Raw genomic sequence first — 20,771 nt, forward strand, 5'->3', positions numbered from 1 at the left:
TTTTTTTTTTTAAGTTACTCTTGACTGCTCCATCTGCTGGGTTCAGCCTTGTGGTCCATGGGTTGACAGATGTTTTATGATCAGCATGACAGGGGGAGGTTGTGGAATCAGAAGAAAGCCAACAAATAAAGACATCATTTTTGAAGAACTTTGCCATAAAAGGAAGCAGGGAAATTATGGCTGAAACTGGACGGTAATCCATGGTCATGTTTGGGAGGATTTTAGTTTATTTATTTTAATTTTTTTAAGTTTAGATGTTGAAGGGTTTTTTTTGTTTGTTTGTTTTGTTTTGTTTTGTTTGCTAATGAGAAAGTTCCAATAGCGAGGGGGAAATTGATGATTGAGAAGAAAGGAGAGAGAGTTGTAGGAAGGAAGCTGTTGAGCTGTCAAAAGAGCATAGGATTCAGCATTTCCTCCAACCTGACACTTACTCACCACCACCAGGCTTTTTCAGTTCTACGTGATCCAAGGTTCCTGATGGTAGCAACAGAAACTGACTCTGGTGATCTGTAGACTGACTAGGAATTTATTGAAAGGACGTGGAGGGCATAGAAAGCCAGAGAATCAGATTCGGAAAATAAGCACAGCTCTAAAATGCCAAAACCCTAGGGTACAACAGTCAGTCTGACCAGGACACCCTAGCACTGATGAAGAGTCCTGCTGCCACACCAGGTATTACTGTCATAGTTCCCTCTTAGGTGTGAAATCCAGTAGCCACTACTGGGCATGAAGTAGGCCATCTTGCCACAGCTTATCTGATCTTTGGCCAACCAATGTATGGCATCTCTGTTCTGGTCAGGCCACCACTGAGCCCAGAATTTGATGTGCCAGATGGACAGGCTCCTAGAACCCTCTCCATTTCCTCAGATTGGGGCAGTGAATCCAGACCCTGTGGTAAGTGTGCCCATATTGATAAACTTCGTATAATCTAAAATTATATTTCTCTCTCTTTGGCAAGCTTCCCGAGAGTCCATTCCTGTAGACATTTATTCCTGATCTTTGCCTTCTAAATTCAACTGTAATTCCTCTGTTGGGGAAATTGTGGGGCCTACAAGAAAGTAATGATTGTCCTTATCAGGCAAGGGTGGAGATGCTACCTCCATAAATTCTGTCTATTCTCAGGGCCCCCTTTTATCCTGATTGCCTGGCTAAGACAGAACTGCTGTTGCCAGGGGCTGATCACTGCCAGATACCATCATAGTTCCTTTGTCACTGACTTGCTTTGGATTCAGAGTCTAGGATGACAGTTCCTGATTGACCGAATCTAGATCACAGGACCAGGACATCTGTACTAGTTTCCCAAGGCTGCTGTAACAAAGAACCATAACTGTGGTGGCTTAAAACAACAGATATTTATTTTCTCACAGTTCTGGAGGCCAGATGTCCTAAATCAAGCTGTCAGCAGGGCCACACTCCCATTGGAGGCTCTAGGGGAGGATCCTTCATTGCCTCTTAAAGCTTCTGGTGGCTTAGGGCCGCCAACCTGATCTCAGACTTCTGGCCTCTAGAACTGGGAGAAAACAAATTTCTGTTGTTTAAACCCCCCAATCTGTGGTACCATGTCATGGCAGCCTGAGCAAACTAATACACCATCCCACCAGAGGACAGGAGGCAGGAAAATCTCCCTGCTTCTGTGTCTGTGGTGAGAGGTGAGGCCCTGCATTTCACCCTTGCTTCACATTGTGCGGTCTTTCCTAATAAAAATACAGCTGGATGTGAGGCTGCCAAAACACACCAGACAAAAGCCACCACAGTGCTGTGACTGATATGTAACTATATAATACATGGAGGCGCGAGGGCGCACAGGTGATGTATCCCAGCTGGGGGACAGAAATGGATTCATAGAGAATATGACCCAAGCTGAACCTTCAAAGATAATTGTGTCTGTCAGGTGGTCTGGAGGAAAACTCAGGAAGAGGAAACAAGTGAGCAAAAACATGAAGATGTTAAGGATCTCAAGCATTCAGAGAATCTCAAATTATGAAGGCAAAACAGTGGCACTAGATAAGTAGCTTATGCCTGAATGTAAACCAGTTAAGTCACTGGCTGACTCCTTTTTCCTTTATCACAGTAAGAGTTTCTCAATGAAAGAAGCAATTGATTTACATTCTAGTGCAAAATCCTTATCTCATTGTAAAAAGCCATTGGCTGACTGGCTACATCATAAAGGAAAATGCTAGAGGGTGGGCTGGGGTCAGCTCATGAAAGGGCTTTGAGTGACATGCTAAGGTATTAAGACTTTCTTTAGTTTGAGGATGGGGAGAGAGACATTACCACGGTGATGCTATAGAGGATAAATTTCAGGGCACAGAGCTGTGAAGGCAGAGGAAGTGATGTGTTTGGAAACCATCTTATTGATCTGGTCTCCCAATCTGTTCTTTATTCCAATGTTGGTTTGCGACAGCATTTTCATCAATATGTAGTAGAATGAGAAAATTAAAGAATGTTTAGTCAGTTTTTCATACAGATAATTTTATTCAACTCTAAAGGACTTCTTTAGTTCAAAATTATGACCTCCCGACTTTTGTGGGCATAAATGGTCCATTAATCTATGCAATAATGGTGACAATAAATAATAGGTTGTGTGTGTGTGTGTGTGCGCGCGCGTGTGTGTGGCCTATCTTTCAAGTAAAGAATCAGCTGATCCCTCTGGTTCTCCAGATGTCTCTTTGAAATTTTCTGGGTCTGAAATCCATAAGAGTGGAAACTCCTAGATTACGAGGTGCAGACCTAAACTCAGGGTTGAGGCAGTGGGAAAAGAGATGGAGAGATACATCAGAGGAGTGAGACGGAGGTGGAATCTGTCAGATAAGATAACTGACAGTCCAGATTTTACTGTAATTTGTATGCACATGGACTCTATTCCTGAACCTCAAATATACAATCAGATTTTTTTTCAGCAACAACTCCATGAGTGCCTCTTATTCGTCAATTATATTATAAACCTATTTTATGAAATACTCTTATAATTCGTCCTCACATTTCTCCCCATAATTTCATTCTTCGAAAATCATCACATGATCGATAGTTTTATAGTTGACTACCATGGTATTCATGTCAAAGCTCCTTCTTGAACAATCATTTGACAGTGCATGACTGGGATTCCCATCACCCGACCGGCCGAAACTTCCCTCCCTAAGAGGAGGGCGGATAGGTAATATTCCGCTTCCCCACTGGTGCTGCCTTTTGTAGTATCGGTACAGTCTTCTTCCAGCTGCTGTGCTGAGGATCCTATTACCTTTATCTTAACACAGACTGAGAGATGGTTTGGTCAAATGACACCAACAGCAAATGCCTGAGGAAAGCTGGGGGTTAAATTTTCATTTTTCTGAACTCTCATATTTGATTTCCTTGTTCTTTTCTTGCCCACTCTAATATACGAAATCAAAATGAATTGTAGTCTAGTTACAATGCATATGGCTGAGCTCTTGCCTGTGGAGGAACCACCTGTGATAACAGATCTCATCGTCAATATTATGCTGCCAGTTCTTTACTATTGTACTCTCCTCCTGTGAGCACCTGCCCCTGCTGTGCACGTGTGCACACACAGTCCGCACCCAGATGGCATCACCATCATTTCCTTTATTTAGACATTGGAAATAATAGCTAACTCCTAAATGAAGCCAGTTTAGACACGTGATCTTTGAAATTTTGAAAAACAAATATTTGGGGGAAATATTTGATTCTGTTCCCCTAAGAAAAACTCCCCTCATTTTGTCCTCTCTCTTTCAACATATGTTTACTCCAGGATAACCTGTTGGTCCCTGCTGGGCCTCTAGAGAGGGTCATACTCTCCCAGCACTACATATTTTGTTGTTTTGAATCCCTGAGTTTTTTCTACTCATAGGATTTCAATCAGAAATGCCTTTTCCTACCATTTCTCCTATAGTCTCTCTTGTACATCAAGGAGTTCTGTGTAGCATGGGGAATATTCATTAAAACAGCACGTTGTTTCAGTTGCCTCATTCGTTTGAGGGAGTAGTACAGTGTCTCTCCAAATTACAAAAGCGAATATTGCTTGCTATCTCTATTTTTCTATCAATAAATCATATGCTTGCTACCTCCTCTTGTCATTCAGCTATTATTCTGCATTACTTTATCAGTCTGTAGCTTCTTGAGAGTGGGAACCACCCACCTTTTGTTCTTCTCATAGCTACCAGTGCAACTGTTGCCTAGTAGGTGCTCAGTCCATACTTCTCGAGTTAAATTTAATTATGGTAGAGCTCCAATAGCAGTGGCTAACCTCTCCACTAAAACTAATGCATGGGGGTTAAATATTGGTGACCTTTGACATTCTAACCCCATTCCTTTCCTAACTCTGCATGATCTCTTTCGATTTAATGCACTCCCATGGCCCTAACTGCCACGTCCTAGGATAATGATGATTTTTTAAATGATCTCTAGTCCAGCTTGTTCTCCTGGCTTACTATCTATCTTACTTTGTTGTCCTTCAGATACATAAAAACAATATATTCAAGCCCATATCCTCCCTTTGATGTGGCCCCTGTGATGGTAAATCATAGCACCTTCTAAAGAGGCATCTTCTTAATTCTTCTGTTTTTTCCTTCACGTATTTAAACAATAGACATTTATTGAGCACTGTGTAAACTGCAATGCCAAGTAAAGACTCAGTGGTCATAAGATGCATCGTCCTTCTCTGGAAAATGCTCCAATCAATCATAGAACATAAGGGACGTATACAAACGGCCCCTGCCATTATATAAAATATATGTTTCTAATCGGTCGGGCATTTCAAAATCAGTTACCAACATTTGGTCCTTCTGATATCCTATTTTCTGCAGAGACATAAATCTTAAGTAAGTAAAATTCTTTGACATATTCACATCCATTCCAAAGGCAGGGTTTATCAGAATTTACATGTAGTCATTCCCCAAGTTTCCTTTTGTCCTTCATTCTCTCTATCGCTTTATTTTAGAATGCTGGTATATCTTACTGTATCGGCCTTATTACCGCTTCCTCTTCACGTGCTCTTTGCCTTCACTCTTCATCAGTCATCCATTTCTGTTTGATCCTTTCTTCTTAATATCTCTTTTATTTGTCCTTACATGCATAATGTCATGCTTTATCTAAAGTGTTTAACAGATTCTTTCTATGTCTTCGTTGTGAACCTGGCTAGGCAATACTAGCCCACACTATTGCTAGAGATTTTTAAAACCAAGATCGAATTTTGGCTTTTCTGTTGTTGAAATAATTCAATGGTTCCCCATTGTGTTCTAGATAAAATCCAAACTTCTTAGAATGCTAAACTAGGCCCTGTGTGGTCTTACTCCTGCATACTCTTCCAAGGCTGTCATAGCACCACTGTCTTCCCTTCCTTCTTCGCTCCTCACCAACTGTTTAGTTAAGAGTGTGAATTCTGGACTCTGACTTTCTGGGTTCGAATCCTGGCTCTGCCACTTACTAGCTATGTAACCTTGGAAAGTAACTTATGTTCTCTGTACCTGAATTTTCTTATCTGTAAAATGGGAGACACAGTAGTATCTCTTTCATGTAGTAATTTGGTAGACCCAATGAGATAATATATATTAAATGCTTATAATGGCCTAGATGATAATAAATAATATGTGTGTTGCTATTATTGTTGTTAATTTACTCAAAGCAGTTGTAATTGATCTCATTTCTTCTTTTTTGCATATTTCTCACATTCTCTCGCTTTACCTGACTTACTTCTACTGTCTTCTGAGCTCTGGCTTGGATATCAGCCTCTCAGAGGAGCTAATTAATTTAGGCACTAATGCCTGAAGAAAAGGCACATAGACAGCCAAACGGGCTGGTGACAGTTCAGGCCACTGCAGGGTGACTGCAGATGGAGAGCCTTTTGTTTCCGGACTAGAGGCTCAGCAAACAAACATATCATCTTTGTGATTAAGGCAGGCTCCAAAAGTGCATGACAAAAGGTGAGATCCTTTAACTAATAGGTCCTTCAAGACCCTTCTTAATTATTATTCTTAAAATGTCAAACTGTGGCTCTCAGTGGTGCGGATCATATACTTAGCTGCATATGATTGAGAGATGACCGGGATTAAAATGAATATGTATATTCCAGAATACAGAGTGAAGTTTTCCAAAGCACACCCAGATCAGTGGTCCTTAAATAGAGACTCCGGTTGGAGTGGGACGGGGAGCAGGGACAAGCTGGGGGAAGCCACATGCCCCCCAGCCCGACATTCTAAAATCATGCATGTAATAAAAGGTACAGTTTTTGACAGTGAGGTGTCCACATCAAGGATGCGAAGACTAGGGGAAATGGCTGAGCACTGTGATCAGAGTAAGGTCCATTTGCCTCATTTACAGCTGATGAATCAGGCCGGGGTATTACAGAATGGGCTTTTTGTATCACATCAGGCATCTCATCAGACTTTATTATATACCCCATGATCTCTGCATTACAAAAGCATTTTTGCATAAGTCCTTTTTTTTTTTTTTAAGTAACTAAGAGCCTTTGAATGGGTCAGCATGACAGACCCGCTCTATTTTGAAAAACGAAAATAATAATAATAAATATGAAAAATGAAGACAAACCAGGAGTACATGTCAGAGTGACATATAAGTACCTGATAATATGAACAAATATTGAGCAGTTACATTGTACTGGAATGGTTTAGTACAATTCAGTAATCTTGTCTTAAATAGTGCATTTAATTAAGCCATTGAATTCAGAGTTGACTTTCAATGCTTGCGATTTTTTCAGGAACAAGATGAAATCATTCAACTTAATTTTGAGAGAAAGTACTGTCTATTTTACAAAAAGCTTAGGAATTAATTCAGAAACTGCTCTTTTATTACTGACAACTCTGCATATTAACAGTTCTTTCTAATTCCTTTTCTTCAGTGTAATTTATGGATAGGTCAAGAGGTTAACCTGGGCTGTAGCTGGTTCACTATTTTTATTATGTAAAATGACATTTAGTATTTGTTTTTTTTTTTCCTAATAGGGCCTGCATTCCCTTCAAGGATTCATACTATGTGATTCGTCATGTGAAAGACCTCGCTATTTGATTTCGCTCTTGCTACTTTTCGTTTATATTATCTGTTGACAAAAGCATGAGCAACAGCTGTCACCCTCTGAGGGTAGAAACTGCCACGATTCACAAAGACAAGAAATAGCTTTCCTGTAATCACAAGATGACTAAGGTTAGTCGTTTTCAGCTATTACTGCAATTTAAATAATATGAGGTTTTTAGGCACTGCTTTTTTAGTAAACCTAATTAGTCCCAAGTCCTATAATTTTAAATTTATGACAGTGTGATATAAAGTAAGTTGGAGTTTATTTTTGCACTAGGTAGAAAAAGAATTTGAAAATAGTTGTACAGAAGTTAAAAATTACAAGAATATTTAGTATTTAGTATTTTTCCAGAGATCAAAATGCCTTTCTGGGATTTAAAAAGCATTGTTAAATGATAGTTTTTATCATACAAAAGTTTGCAATATAGTTTGTACTCGAAAGTAAAATGTAGATGTCAAGTTTGAAGAATTATACAGTAAAAGCTAAAAGAACCTATGTATTTTATAATTAAGTAAAGTTTTTGAACTGTCCTGACTAACTTATATTTTCACTATAGAATTATAATTTAAGTATATCTTTAAAATTTAAATGCTCTCTTTTTTAATATTGTGTCTTCTGTGGCATTTATAATAGGAGATCAATTTACAATATTTATATTTGTTTTTAGTTATAAAAATGTGACTGTTACAGGCCTAGGATATATCCCTAAAATGTTTCCTGCTAGGGCAGGAAATCACGAAATACATAACTGGGAAGGCTCCGTGTTCGTCCTGCTTTCCTGTGAGGGCCTGTTGGCTCCCAGCAGGGCGTTCATGATTTATGACTGAAGACTGGACGATCAGTTGTCTAGAGTAAAGTACAGTTGTTCTGTTATAATATACTCACAAGAAAGAGGAAAATGTTAATATATATAAAGAAAAAATAGGATGAACTCACATAGTAACAAGTTATCAGATTCTAATAGAATACGATTGATAATTTTTACTTGGTCATTATGTAGGTATTCAACATATCTTATGATGAGCTGTTTATTCTCCTTTTTTGGCTTAAAACACCCATGCTGTCTGTCCATCAGGGGCTGTCACTCAGGGACTAGGCTGATGCTTTCATGCTTTCAGAGGTACTTGGTAAGGCACACACTGGCTTGTAAAGCTTCTGCCCAGGTGTGATCCACATCTTTTCTGATTGCTTTTAATGGATGGAGCAAGTCACATGGCTTTGCCTGAATCAAGTTGGATGGAGAAGTGTTATCCTAATCACATGCCCAGAACAGGAAAACCTAACATCTGTGAATTCTTAATGCCGACTCAGTTGCTAGAAGTAGGAATTACTGATGTATTTCTCTATGTTCCTCTCTCCATGGGAAAAACACACCAAGCCACTCACTTCTCCTGTTAGTTTCCTATCACATTCTCTCCTCTCTTCCATTTTCCAAGTAATAAAGGCTAGACATAAAACAAAAACTGAGCACTTGATGTAAGAAGTACTGCTGAATAAGAGAGGGCTATTACAGTGGTAAGGTCAGAAGCCCAATAAGCTTAAGTAAAAAGGGGAATTTATTGACTCTCTGAGTTGGGAAGGATACAGGGTGGCTCACAAAACTGCAAGACCCAGTCTCAGGGACTACAGCTGGACTCTCTACTGCCACTCTTTTCCTTTTCCATGTATCTCTCATCTTTGTCTGCTTTGCCTGACTGCATGTTATTCTACCTAAAGACAGGTGTTATCCATATAGAGGAAAGATGGCCACTGGCGGCCTGACCTTTAGATCTTTCCAACTCTGTGATGCCAGTGCTACACTGAGATATCTTGAGGAAGGACTCTGATTGGCTCAGCTTATATCACTTGCCCACCATTGAACCAATGATTGTGTTCAGGGATATGAGATACCATGATTGGCCAAGGAGGGCAAGATACAAATTATCAGAAGAGGGATGGTGAACTTAGTTGGACAAATAAAGACAATAGGTACTCTAGTCTACTTAGAATAGATATACCTACAGCGATCTTTTAAAATTATAAATCCAAGTATATTGCCCCACCCCAGTCACCTACTCACTTGAAACTACTTTCTATGGCACTTAAACTCCAAATTAGTTCTTCACATATTCAGTGCATTACTTTATATGACTTCTCCTTATCTTTCAAATTATTTTCCCTTCCTCATGACTCACCAACAAGGCATCAGCTACGAGGTTCCAGAATTTGACTGTACACACATTAAGAAGCCTGGCTAAACCAAACCGTATTTCCCTAGCTTCTCCTCGAACCCTGTATTCTTATTTTAATACTAGTCTTGCTAGCTTAATCATATTACTGAATTCACAAGGAATTTGCTTATATATATATAAAATTCGTATGGAAAATATTTCAGGAAATTTAAATCCACAGTGTCAAAAATGTCATACTGGATAGCCCCAACTCTACAAATCAATTTTATAGTCATCTGTTTATTCTGGAGTATATAATCTTAACTGTAAAGTACAATAAAAACAAAATGGATTTATATTGTTCACACACTTTAAAATAGCTCTTTGAAGTTACTTGTTTATGGTAGAGGTGAGGCAATTTGGGGAGGACTTAGAGAAAAGGTCTCCAAGGGACCTTGCTGTTCAGATTCTGCAAATTCTGAACTTGTAGTTGGAGACAGATTGAAGGAGACTGAGTTTCTGTTGTTCGTCATTTAACATTTGCAAGTGCAGTAAAGTAAAATTTATTCGTTCTGGAGTTCTCAAGATCGTATTGCCTGATTGATTCCTTGAAGGGAAAAATTTAAACAGACTTAAGTCTACTGAGATTTTGAATTAAAAAGAAAAGCACTCAATGTTTGGGTTTTTCCTGTGTGTAGGCAGTTATAGCCAGCCATATGTTTACTTTGTAAATTCTAGTTGAGGGTGCAATATAAGCTGTTTCAATTTGGGTGGAAATTTTGTCAGACCTCGCAAATGAGATTTGTACTCTGTTAGGAGTTTGACAGATTTTTTTGCTGGGACTGTGGGCAGGTCCATGGTAATTAAGGATAATCTACTGCTAATTTGTTTTAAGAGTAAATCCTGAAAAGCCCTTCCTTGCAGTAGAAGGAATGACGAAATTAGAATACAGTACCCCCTATATCCCTCAGTGGATGCCTGAAACCATGGATAATACCGAACCTTATATGTACTATGTTTTTTCCTATAAGTATATACTTATGATAAAGTTTAACATAAATTTGGCACATTAAGAGATGAACAACAATAATAACTAATAAAAATAAAACAATTATAACAATATACTGTAATAAAGGTTATGTGAATATGGTCTCTCTTCCCGCCCCCAGAATACCTTATTGTACTGTACTCACCCTTCTTCTTGAAATGATGTCAGATGATACAGTGCCTTCATGATGAGATGAAATGAGGTGAATATGCTGGACAAAGGAATGATTCACGTCCCAGGCAGGACGGAGAGGAACGATGACAGATTTCATCACGATACTCAGAACGACACACAATTTAAAACTTATGAATTGTTTATTTCTGGAATTTTCTATTCAATATTTTTGGACTGTGGTTGACCAGGAGTAACTTAAACTTCAGAAAGCAAAACTGCAGGTTTGGGGGAACTCCTGTATCATTACTTGATGGTAATTGTAGTAATAATTTTGTTAAGCAAGAGTCATCAATAGATTGAATGCTAAAATTGGTTCGTGAAAGGAGAAACAGGATATTTCCACAGTCTCAAGATGCATGGGATGCAACAGGAGCACAAGGGACAGGACCGAACTAGCTGATATGCACCTGTAGGGCTAAATGGGTTCTTAAATAATTGAACATACTTTCATACAGATTAGTAAAAAGCCACAGTCTGAGCCCCTGGCCTTTTCTCTGCACTACTCCTCCTGACATGCACCAAGAGAATAATGAAATGACTGAGCCCCAAACAGCAGGGACCTCTAAGGTCTAAGACTGGCTGTTATACCTCTCCCACTCTTTACTGATTGCCCTCATCCTGCATGGAAGGTCAGAGAAGGCTTTCTGGAGTAGGTGATGACTGTGACAAGAATGAACAGATGTTAGCCAGGAAAAGCACGGCATCTGTGCAGGACCATGGATGAGAGAGACTGTGTTGCGCCTGAGAATCCATGAATCGTTGAGTATTACAGACTCATGAGATGCTGGGGAAGGATGGTGAGAAATGCCTTCAAGAGGAAGGTTGAGGCCAGACCAGAACGAGATTTAAATCCCTCCTACGATGCCTGAACTTGATCAGACAAGCTATAAAATGCCTTTGAAGAAGTCTAAGATGGGAAGCAATACAATATGATTTGTTTTAGAAAAGTAGTTGTGGCATAATTGAAGGAGTTTAAGGGCCAACGAAATAACACCTGTTTACAGACTGTTGAAGTAATTCAGGCAAGAAACAAGCAGCTTTTCTAAAATAGAATCAGTAAGGATATAGAGAAATGGTTGGAATCCAGAGACAATAAAAAGGTAGAATCAATATTGCTTCATGACTGGATTGGAGTGGTGAGCTACATATTATAAATTTTTAAAATCTGTTTAGCATTAGATAGAACAATTTTATCCACAGTGAACCATTGGTAAGACATTTGTATATGCTTCCAAAATTAAGAATTGATCCTGCACAAGAACTGACAATGACTTGCTCATTCCCAAACCATTATTTTCTGAAGAGAAGGTTTTATTCTTTGCAGCTTCTAAGTAAGTGTAAGATCAGCGCAACCTTTGGCAGTTGTAGGTTCCCAATTTCAGGGAATCTGCATCTTTCTTCAGCCATTGCCAGTGCTTCCTCTGACCTGCATTTCTTAGGGTGGCCCTGTTTTCCCAGGATGGATCATGAAGCTGCCCAGCTGGAGAAGCAGCATGTACATGATGTGTATGAGAGCACAGCACCTTACTTCAGCGACCTGCAGAGCAAAGCTTGGCCTCGCGTCCGCCAATTCCTCCAGGAGCAGAAGCCAGGAAGCCTCATTGCTGACATAGGTAACCATGGGATGTGCCAAATAGCCTGAAATGTATTCCATCATGCCTCTCCTTTTCAAATTCATTTTACATTTTTGTTATAACCAGAAGTCTGAAATTGTATCTTTGGCATGCCAGTATCTAGCCTATTCACTTTATAGTAGAAATTCATATGATCAAGTCAGAAAGTAGAGGACTTCCACAAATCTACATTTAGACAGAAGCTAGATTTATTTCTTAAAAATTTAAAATAGATCTTTTCAGAGCTTTTGCAACAAAAGAGACCTGACATTGATTGACTAAATCGGGATTGAAATGACCGCTTATGAATTTGACCGTTTTAAATTTAGAGATGTTTATATTTATAAACACAGTGGTCTGGTGGCTCACTTTGAGTGGCTCTTATGCCTTCTACAGAAGAGCCAGAGATTATAGAAGAGGTCCTATAACCCCTTCTTAATCTAATGGGCCCTTTCTCTTAACTATCCTATAGATGTTTCACTATTAGAGCATATCTTTAATTAGATCATGTTTTCTTAATCACTGATTTGCCTGGAGGACTTTGGCTCAGATTGTTTCTGAATGGAGAAATGATAAACCATAGCCCAGTAGATCTAAAACTAAGGTCTAAGATGTGCTAGGATTCCCACTTGAGGCTTGCCCACCTAAAACTGCTTTCTAGCAATTGCATTTGGATTGTACCCGTGAGAGTCCTAAGTTTGTAGTTACAAACTCTGTCTAATTTGACATTCATTCCAAATACTGGTAAGAGAAACAGACATGTGCCCAGGGCTTTCGGCTTGTTAAAGATGATGCGAGCAGTGTGGAATTTAAAGAAAGGGTGCATGTCATGTTGAAATGGAGAGTCTTTGAAAATATCTCTATCATGTCAGTTTTTAAAAAATAAATCTGATCTCAGAAGATACAATGGGTTGGGAGCTTTTCCTACTCATAATCTAAGTAAAGTACCAGAATCTTAAAGTCACTTGGTAGGAAAAGGAACTATTCAACAGGTGGCTTTAGGACAACAGTGTATATGTATATATATATGCTACTTTCTCATAACTTACATCAAAAATTCCAAATGAAGTTGGGGGAGAGGAGGGGGAGGTAGACAGGGAAAAAATTTAAATCATTTCTTCAATTTAATTAATTAATTAATTAATTTGAAAAAAATTCCAAATGAAGCCGCGATTTAAGTTTAAGGAAACGAAATCATTGAAGAACTAGATGACAACTAGATTACTTTAAAATAATAAAATAAAGAATAAAAGAATAATTAAAAAGATAGAATAAAAGAATAAAAAATATTCTCACAGGTAAAGAGTTTTCTATGTATGATATCAAAAAAGTGAGAAATCATAAAATAAAATACAGTTGATTGTCATTATTTATGATACTTATCTTCTACAAAGCTGCCATGGACACTGAATTAGTGAATACTGTGTCATTGCCCCTAAGGGAAATATAGGATTAGGTTCATATGAGGCTCTGGTCACATATTTATTAACTGGTCAATACCTAACTTTGTTTGCTTCATATATGTTTCTGTTTAAAGACACCTTATTTACTATATATTGTTGATTCGTTAACACTGAACTCACAGGAAACAACTCTTAACAGATGCCTGAACAAAGTGTATTTAACACATATATCTTGTCCGTAACGCCCATCACAGCTTTCCTGCGCTTCAGAACCCTAGCTAGACAGCACTCTGGCATGATGCTGAATTTAAAACAGTGAAATCACCAAGAGTACAGAAATGCACAAAATGTGCATGGTGCAGAATACAAAATAGAGGGGAATGTAAGCATTCAGACACTTTCTGTTCTCTCTCTTCAGTACTGCGAAAGGTTATCATTTAATGAGATTTTGTAAAGGAGCCTGATTGCTGTGTGCTGGAGCTTGCTGCACTAACAAACATGTTCTGATTTAGTTCTTTCACATTTATGACAATATTCTTGATCTCCCCATCAGAATAAAAATCCTCTCTTCTGTAACATCTCAGTGTATGCACTTAGAAAAATGGATAATTGCATCATATTTGGGATTTCCATTACTACCCTTAAAAATAGATCCCATTAGAAATGAATATGGGATAAGTCGAGGGTGCCAGGGGCACTGGAAATGTCTCAGGAGATGCTGAGATTTGAAAAGACCTCAGTTTCCACATTATTATTAGACGCTCTCTGAACACTCCCTTCCAGCCCTAATCACCTCTAAACCTGTTTTTATTAGTATTTTTGAAGTAATTTTCCCTTTCATTTCTCTAAATGTATCCCCTGAGCCAATAATAAAGTAGAGGATTTACAATATTGTTTTTCTTAAAATACAACTATCATCTTTGTAATATTCAGGATTTCAATTTTAAAACACATTGTCAATTATATTTTCCCCATGATTACCCTTAAATATTGAATACTTTTTCTCATAAGCATTCTTGGGAATGGTGGTCATGAGATCTAACGTATTTCTAAGACCCCTATCATTTACATTGAAATAATAGCATTAGAAATCTTATTTTTTATTCACATGCTCTCCACTGGCATCTCTCAGCTGGCATCAGTGAACCTTATGTAATTAGTGTCTCATATAATTTTGTGCCTCCTATCATTGCGAATAGCACCTTTTAAAGAGGAGTTATTAAAAAGTGTTGATGTATTTCAGAAGCGGCAAACTAATCATCTTTGAATAGCAGATCTTAGAAAAATATCAAAAAAAAAAAGAAAAAGTCAGGCAGAAAAATCTACAGGTGACTCCAAAAGGTACAAATATCAGCTCTGTTGATATCTTTAAATGTTTCTGGGAAGGAATTAGATGATATGTCTGGCTAGAATACAATTTTAGGTACTAGATCGTAGAAGCCTTTGTTTCAGGATGGTTATTTATTCACGTTGCTGTTTCCTTCATTGTAATATCAATGAGATCGATTGATCTAAATCATTAGGCTATGTAAATGTTGAATTACTTGAGTCTCTGCCACCAGAAAGTGAATGTCAAAAATGGTCTATTTAACACATGAAATAAGATGAAGGGGTACTGCGGAAACCGTAGAAGGGGGACTTTTCTGAAACTTCTCTGATGGAGGTCAGGGTAATTTGCCCTGGGCGAAAAAGTAGTACCACCTTTGCCCTTCCAAATGAGTGATTTAGTGAATCTTACTTGGCTATGGTGGTGTTTCTGTGAATCATAAAATTCTTTTAATTCTGATAATATGTATTTTAGCTACACTAACTATCCCCAGTGTACCATCATTTTCAGAAATTGAAATCTCCCAGTTGATAACCATGAGCGAGAAGTGTTGGCATTTCTTGTTTATCTTAACATAAAGAAATTATTTTTTGCTTTTCTGTGTCTCTTAATAACGTGAGAGGTAAGCTGCATATCTAATTATACATTCCTTCTGTTTTACTGACAGATTACAAAACAAAACACTCTACTTACTTTTAGAATAGTCAGACAAAAGTTTTATAAAAATTTGTCAGTAGTATATTAAAATAATGTCAATCAACTATTCATTTCAAGCCAGTAGTTCTCAACATGGAGTTATGTTGCCCCCCTCTCAAGGGATATTTGTCAATGTCTGGAAATGTTTTTTGTCATCACAGCTGAGTGTGTGATGTTTTTCTGACCTGTCACTTCTAACTCATCACTGTCTTGAATTTATTATGCTGTTTACTCGTCCTTTGTACAGAAACCTCAAGTAGGGGTCAAATTCTACATTTTTAATCTAATCTAGAAAGTCTTCATTCTCAGCCCAACCTTTTTAAAGTTGATTGTCCAAAGACTTATAACATAAACCCGTAAAATCTCTTTTGCAAAAATGAATGCTGTTGACCCCCCTAGAATATTGCACATAAGTCACCAACCAATTCCATTGGTTCCTGGGTTCTCTTGAAGCCCTATCCGTGATCTGTAGGTTAAGAATTGCTGATGTAACCTATTAAGGGAACTTGCTTTCCTCATAATTTTTAGACTCTCACTTATTTGTACCTTTAGTTCTTAGAATGTCCTCATTTCTGTCATTAAAATCTATTCATTAATTATTAGAGCTTTATCCTTACTGTCTCCATGAAACCTTCCTAATCACCTGTAGCTACAATGGCTACAAGTAGTTCTTACTCTATTGGATTGTAAGCTCCAAGAGAGAAAATACAATTTTACACTTTATTTCCCTCGCACTGCCTTATGACCTGATACACTATGCCTAGTTATCTGTCAAAGATAGGAGAATTTCAAAAATCATGTACTGCTCAATTTTCTTATGTTAGTTTATAAGAATAATTAAAAAGATTTGATTTTAACATCTTTAAACTTTGGCTTCCTGGTCACTCAATAGTCATTGGCCGCTATTTCAGTTCCATCCCTGACTAGCAAAAACACCTGTTTCTGTGCAGTACATGAAAATTTTCAAACACTGATTTAGACTAGGAGATAGGATTAACCATTATCAATGGTCATTATCAAGATCACCATTAGTTTCTTAGTAGGGTATATATATCCTCAGTAGTTCATCAGTGCTAGAGTGAATACTTGTTTGAAAGTACTTTAATTGTGTTGTAAGAGGTAACTTAGGCAAATCTAACTAGTTTGCCATCTTTGGGCATTTATACTTTCTGTGGGCTTGTGGCTAAACCTGAAAAGAGGAAGAAAAATTGTGCCCAATAATGCAGTACTTAAACTTTGTATCATAAAGCCATGCTTAGAATTGCTGTTGTTGTAATGCCTTCTGAAATTTAAATATTGTAGCCAAATAAAAGACATTAAAAAAAAATGGTCTATTTAAGAAAAAAATAGTGCTTTCTTAGAGTTACATACTGAGTTATGTGAGATCATTTAAAACCTACCACTGACATTGGGTTGGATAAAAAGATGCTGAAATCTTTTATTAGTTCAAGTTAAAATCTAAAAGATTTTAAAAACCTATTTTATTACATAAATTATTTTATTTATAACCATTTAAAAGTTGTTTGCAGTAGTTTGTTTTATATAGTTATTAAGTGGCAAGACTGTCTAGACAGGTAACATGAGAATAAATGCCATAACATATAGATCTGCACATAGTGAAATATGTATGTGAAGGTCACTTTCGTAAAGACACTGGACACTGTCCCTGGGACAGTAGAGACCTATCAGTCCTTGCCAGGGGTCAGCTAACATTTTCTGGCTGTGCTAGCGTGCTAAGCCCTATGGACATTAGTGCATTAAATAGTCAATAAACATTATTTCTTTTTTCATTCCCTTTTCCTCTTCTATATGAAATATAGAAGAGCTCTCTGAAGGCTTGTCTTTTGCTTTTGTGTATATCTTCACACCAAAGTGTATTCTGTCTTGGTTAAATAATATAAAGTTATTTTTCTTCCTTGTTATAAGGCAGACTAACTGACGATGTTTCATTCTTTGTCAAGGATAGCATGAAACACAATTTTTCTCTTATAGGTTGTGGGACTGGAAAATATCTTAAAGTGAACAGCCAGGTCTATACCTTGGGCTGTGACTACTGTGGGCCATTGGTTGAGATTGCCCAGAGTAGAGGATGTGAAGTCATGGTGTGTGACAACCTTAATCTCCCCTTCAGGGATCAGGGCTTCGATGCCATCATCTCCATAGGAGGTAAGGCAGTCTAGTAACTCATTCACTTTCTGCTCTAAGAATAATGTTACATGGTTGAGGCAACTCTCACGACCCAACTTTTCTTTTATAGAAAAGTCTATATCATTTATTTGATCTAATTTTAAAAGAAAATATTTCAACTAATTAGATTATTTGACTAATCTCAAGTGTACTTATGGTGGTACATATAATCGTTTTAACAAGTTAAACTTTCAAACTGTTATTGTGTTCTTTTTGATGACACGTTCCAATTTCTTTTACTTATGAGTAAGAAAGTATTAGAGTTTTACTAGTTAAAAATAGTACTTTGTTATATTGAAATGTAGCCAGATCTTCCAATGTGAAGTAGATCTTTACAAGTCACATTTTTTTTAGGTCACAAGTGTGCTGTTTATTAGCAGAATATTGTAAGGCTAATGTCACCTGAAAGTATCATCCAATTTGCCACTCACTGGTATGCAAGTCCCTGGGGAAGACAGCCCCACCTGGTCCCAGATTGCATTGTTACTATAATGCCACTCTGCTCTCTAGCTGCCAGAAATTATTCATAAATCTAGGGAACATGTTCCTCATTTCCTCCCAGCTAGTGTGTCCATAAAATATACGTACCCAAAATGAAAACAAACATCAAAAATCCATGTATGGAAATTCACACAGGTAAGGCTCATTTTACTCAACACACGTATTCCTGAAACCTAGTATGTTAGTCGTATTTATATATGCTAGAGAAACTTGCTGTTTAAGAGAATCTTAAGACTGGCACATTATTTTGCAAAGCAAAAAAATCTTTTGCAAAGCAAATTATTTCTTCTAATACACTTTTAAAAATTAATCTATTTGAATAAACAAGCTTTTATTAAAGCAAGGTAAACCTATATAAGACTGACTGACCAGATAAAAACAGACAGTAAAACCATTTGCTTCCTCCTTGAATAGATGAGAAATGGATTTACTCAACTGTATCTTTGCATAGTGAGGGGATGCAACCGGGATGCCATAACCCTGGAACAAGTTAAGACTGGCAGGAGATGGTTGCCATGGAAACCTGCTCTGTGACAGCCCTACTTAGCAGTTGAAACTGTGAAGTCCATTTTGGCCGTCTGCGTTAAGAGGAGGGAGAGATCCTTGTTGAACCAAGCAACACTACACAAGGCTTTGAATCTTTAATGGAAAGGGAGATTTGGTTTGGTCATTCCACCTAAAGAACTAGAAATCTGAGAGAGGTCAGAGCAGCAGATTCCTTGCTCTCCTTCCATTACATTGGTTTTAGGGTCTGCAGGGCGACCTACATCCGGTGTGGGCTGTTGAGCCACTGTTGTGGGCATGGGATACTTACCAGCTTTCCTGCTTTGGGGAAATGCTCCACGTGTACATGGCTAAATTCTTCTCCACTTGCAGTTTAAGTCTCATACCTGGTCTGCAGAGGAAATGGAGCATACGCGGTTGCCATCTTCTAATTAAAAATGTTCCATAAGTGGAAACCCAGCATGTGCTTTTATGAACTATAACTATAATGTAATGTCATTTGCCACTTAGGTTTCACATTTCGAACTAGATTATGAGAAATTTCATTAGACTGTCGCTCCTATGTCCATATACATTTACTTCCCTATTTAGAATTTTGTATGTTGGCACTTTTGCTTATCTTAACATGAAGAAACATATTTTTTTGCCTTTCCATGTCTCTTAATAACAATGTGAGGTAAATAGTATATCTGATTATACATTCCTTCTATTATACTGAGAGATTACAAAATGAAATGCTTTATACTTACTTTTAGAATAGTCTCACAAAAGTCTTATAAAAATTTGTCTATAGTGGGTGGCTCCATAGAGTAGTGGTTAGCATGTCTGCTTTACATGCCAAAGGTCCTGGGTTTGAGCCCCAGTGGAGCCACAGCCCGTACCCCGGGAACTCTATGGAAGGAGACGCCTCACCTTCAGATATCGGGATCTTAAGGGGAAACAGCAACATCTGTAGGTCAGGGGTGGAAGTGGGGGGAGGGGTGAATTAAAAGAGGGAAAAATGATTTTTTAAAATTTTGTCAGTAGTATATTAAAATAGTGCCAATCAACTATTCACTTCATGCCAGTGGTTGTCAACATGGAGTTATGTTGCCCTCACCCTCAGGGGACATTTGTCAATGTCTGGAGACTTTTTTGTTGTCATAGCGGAGTGTGTGTGTTTATGCATTATTGTCATTTAGTGGGTGGGCCCCCCACAACAAAGAATTATCACCCAAAATATCGATAGCGCTAGGGTTGAGAAACCCTTCTTAATGCTAAACTCATGAATTCTGAATGCTTATAGTGAAACAGTACAAGATACCAGGGTTCGTGTGCAGCTGATAGGAATGAAACCTTGACTGATAACAATACAGTGTATCTGCTGGATGATCTTCCTTTGACAGCTTTATCTATATAATAATCTCATTTTAGATAGTTGTTCTACCTCTGTGTCAGGTAAACTATAGGAATTTATTTGCCTAAAACCACTACCAATAGCTGGATTATGGTGAAGGTTACAGAAAACATTTCACTCTCTATCCCTCACGACTCATATATGAGCAGCAGTGTCCACACTTTCGTTGGGACTAATTTCCTGAGACCTGCGGTAGGCCTGTGCGTGGAAAAATAATCTGATGTTTTCTCTTAGCACAGTTCTGTGATTAAACTGCCCTAAGAGCAAATGGAGGAAGACTTTCTATACGTTGTTTGATAAAAAGATGCTTAATAGCCATTAAGATTAGATAAAGGCAGAACTGCTTGACTTACCTTAACTTAACAGAGATTGAAAGGAAAAATAATGACCTTTAAGTTGACTTTCTACAAATCATAAACAACCATTTTATATTATATTGACATTATTTAAAATGATAAGCAATCATTTGGACTTGAGCTTGGCTGGCTTATCTCTGTGTTATCTAAACAGAAAAACCACCTTTAACATTTTTCTATTTGCTCTATTAATTTTATTAACACTGAATAGTGGTATTAATCTTTCAGTGCTTTTAGAAGTACCAGTTATTTATTAAAGCAATGAATTATTTCATAGAATTCTACTAGGGAACACTTACTTAATTCAGTGCTCCCTTGTGAATTTTATTAATTCAAACTAGTCACCCTCTGGTTAACAAAATTCATAGGATTTTGGAAATGGGAGAGAT

General features: G+C 37.7%; 1 protein-coding gene across 7 annotated transcripts in view; it reads left to right on the plus strand.

Annotated features, from left to right (window-relative positions):
* Positions 1-20,771, plus strand: part of TRMT9B (tRNA methyltransferase 9B (putative)) — a 42,906-nt gene that overhangs the window by 19,480 nt on the left and 2,655 nt on the right. For 3 of the 7 annotated variants that reach the window (XM_039846488.1, XM_039846489.1, XM_039846491.1), the window contains 3 exons: positions 6,957-7,155; positions 11,858-12,012; positions 17,431-17,604. In XM_039846488.1, coding sequence (XP_039702422.1) covers positions 11,859-12,012; positions 17,431-17,604 — 328 coding nt within the window. In that variant the 5' untranslated portion in view covers positions 6,957-7,155; position 11,858. Of the gene's footprint in view, positions 1-6,956; positions 7,156-11,838; positions 12,013-17,430; positions 17,605-20,771 lie in introns of all 7 variants that reach the window. The other 4 variants (XM_039846490.1, XM_039846494.1, XM_039846493.1 and 1 more) reach the window with 4 other exon arrangements.

Source organism: Pteropus medius, unplaced genomic scaffold, assembly GCF_902729225.1.
Source record: "Pteropus medius unplaced genomic scaffold, Ma_sr-lr_union100, whole genome shotgun sequence".
NCBI classification, from domain to species: Eukaryota; Metazoa; Chordata; class Mammalia; order Chiroptera; family Pteropodidae; genus Pteropus; species Pteropus medius.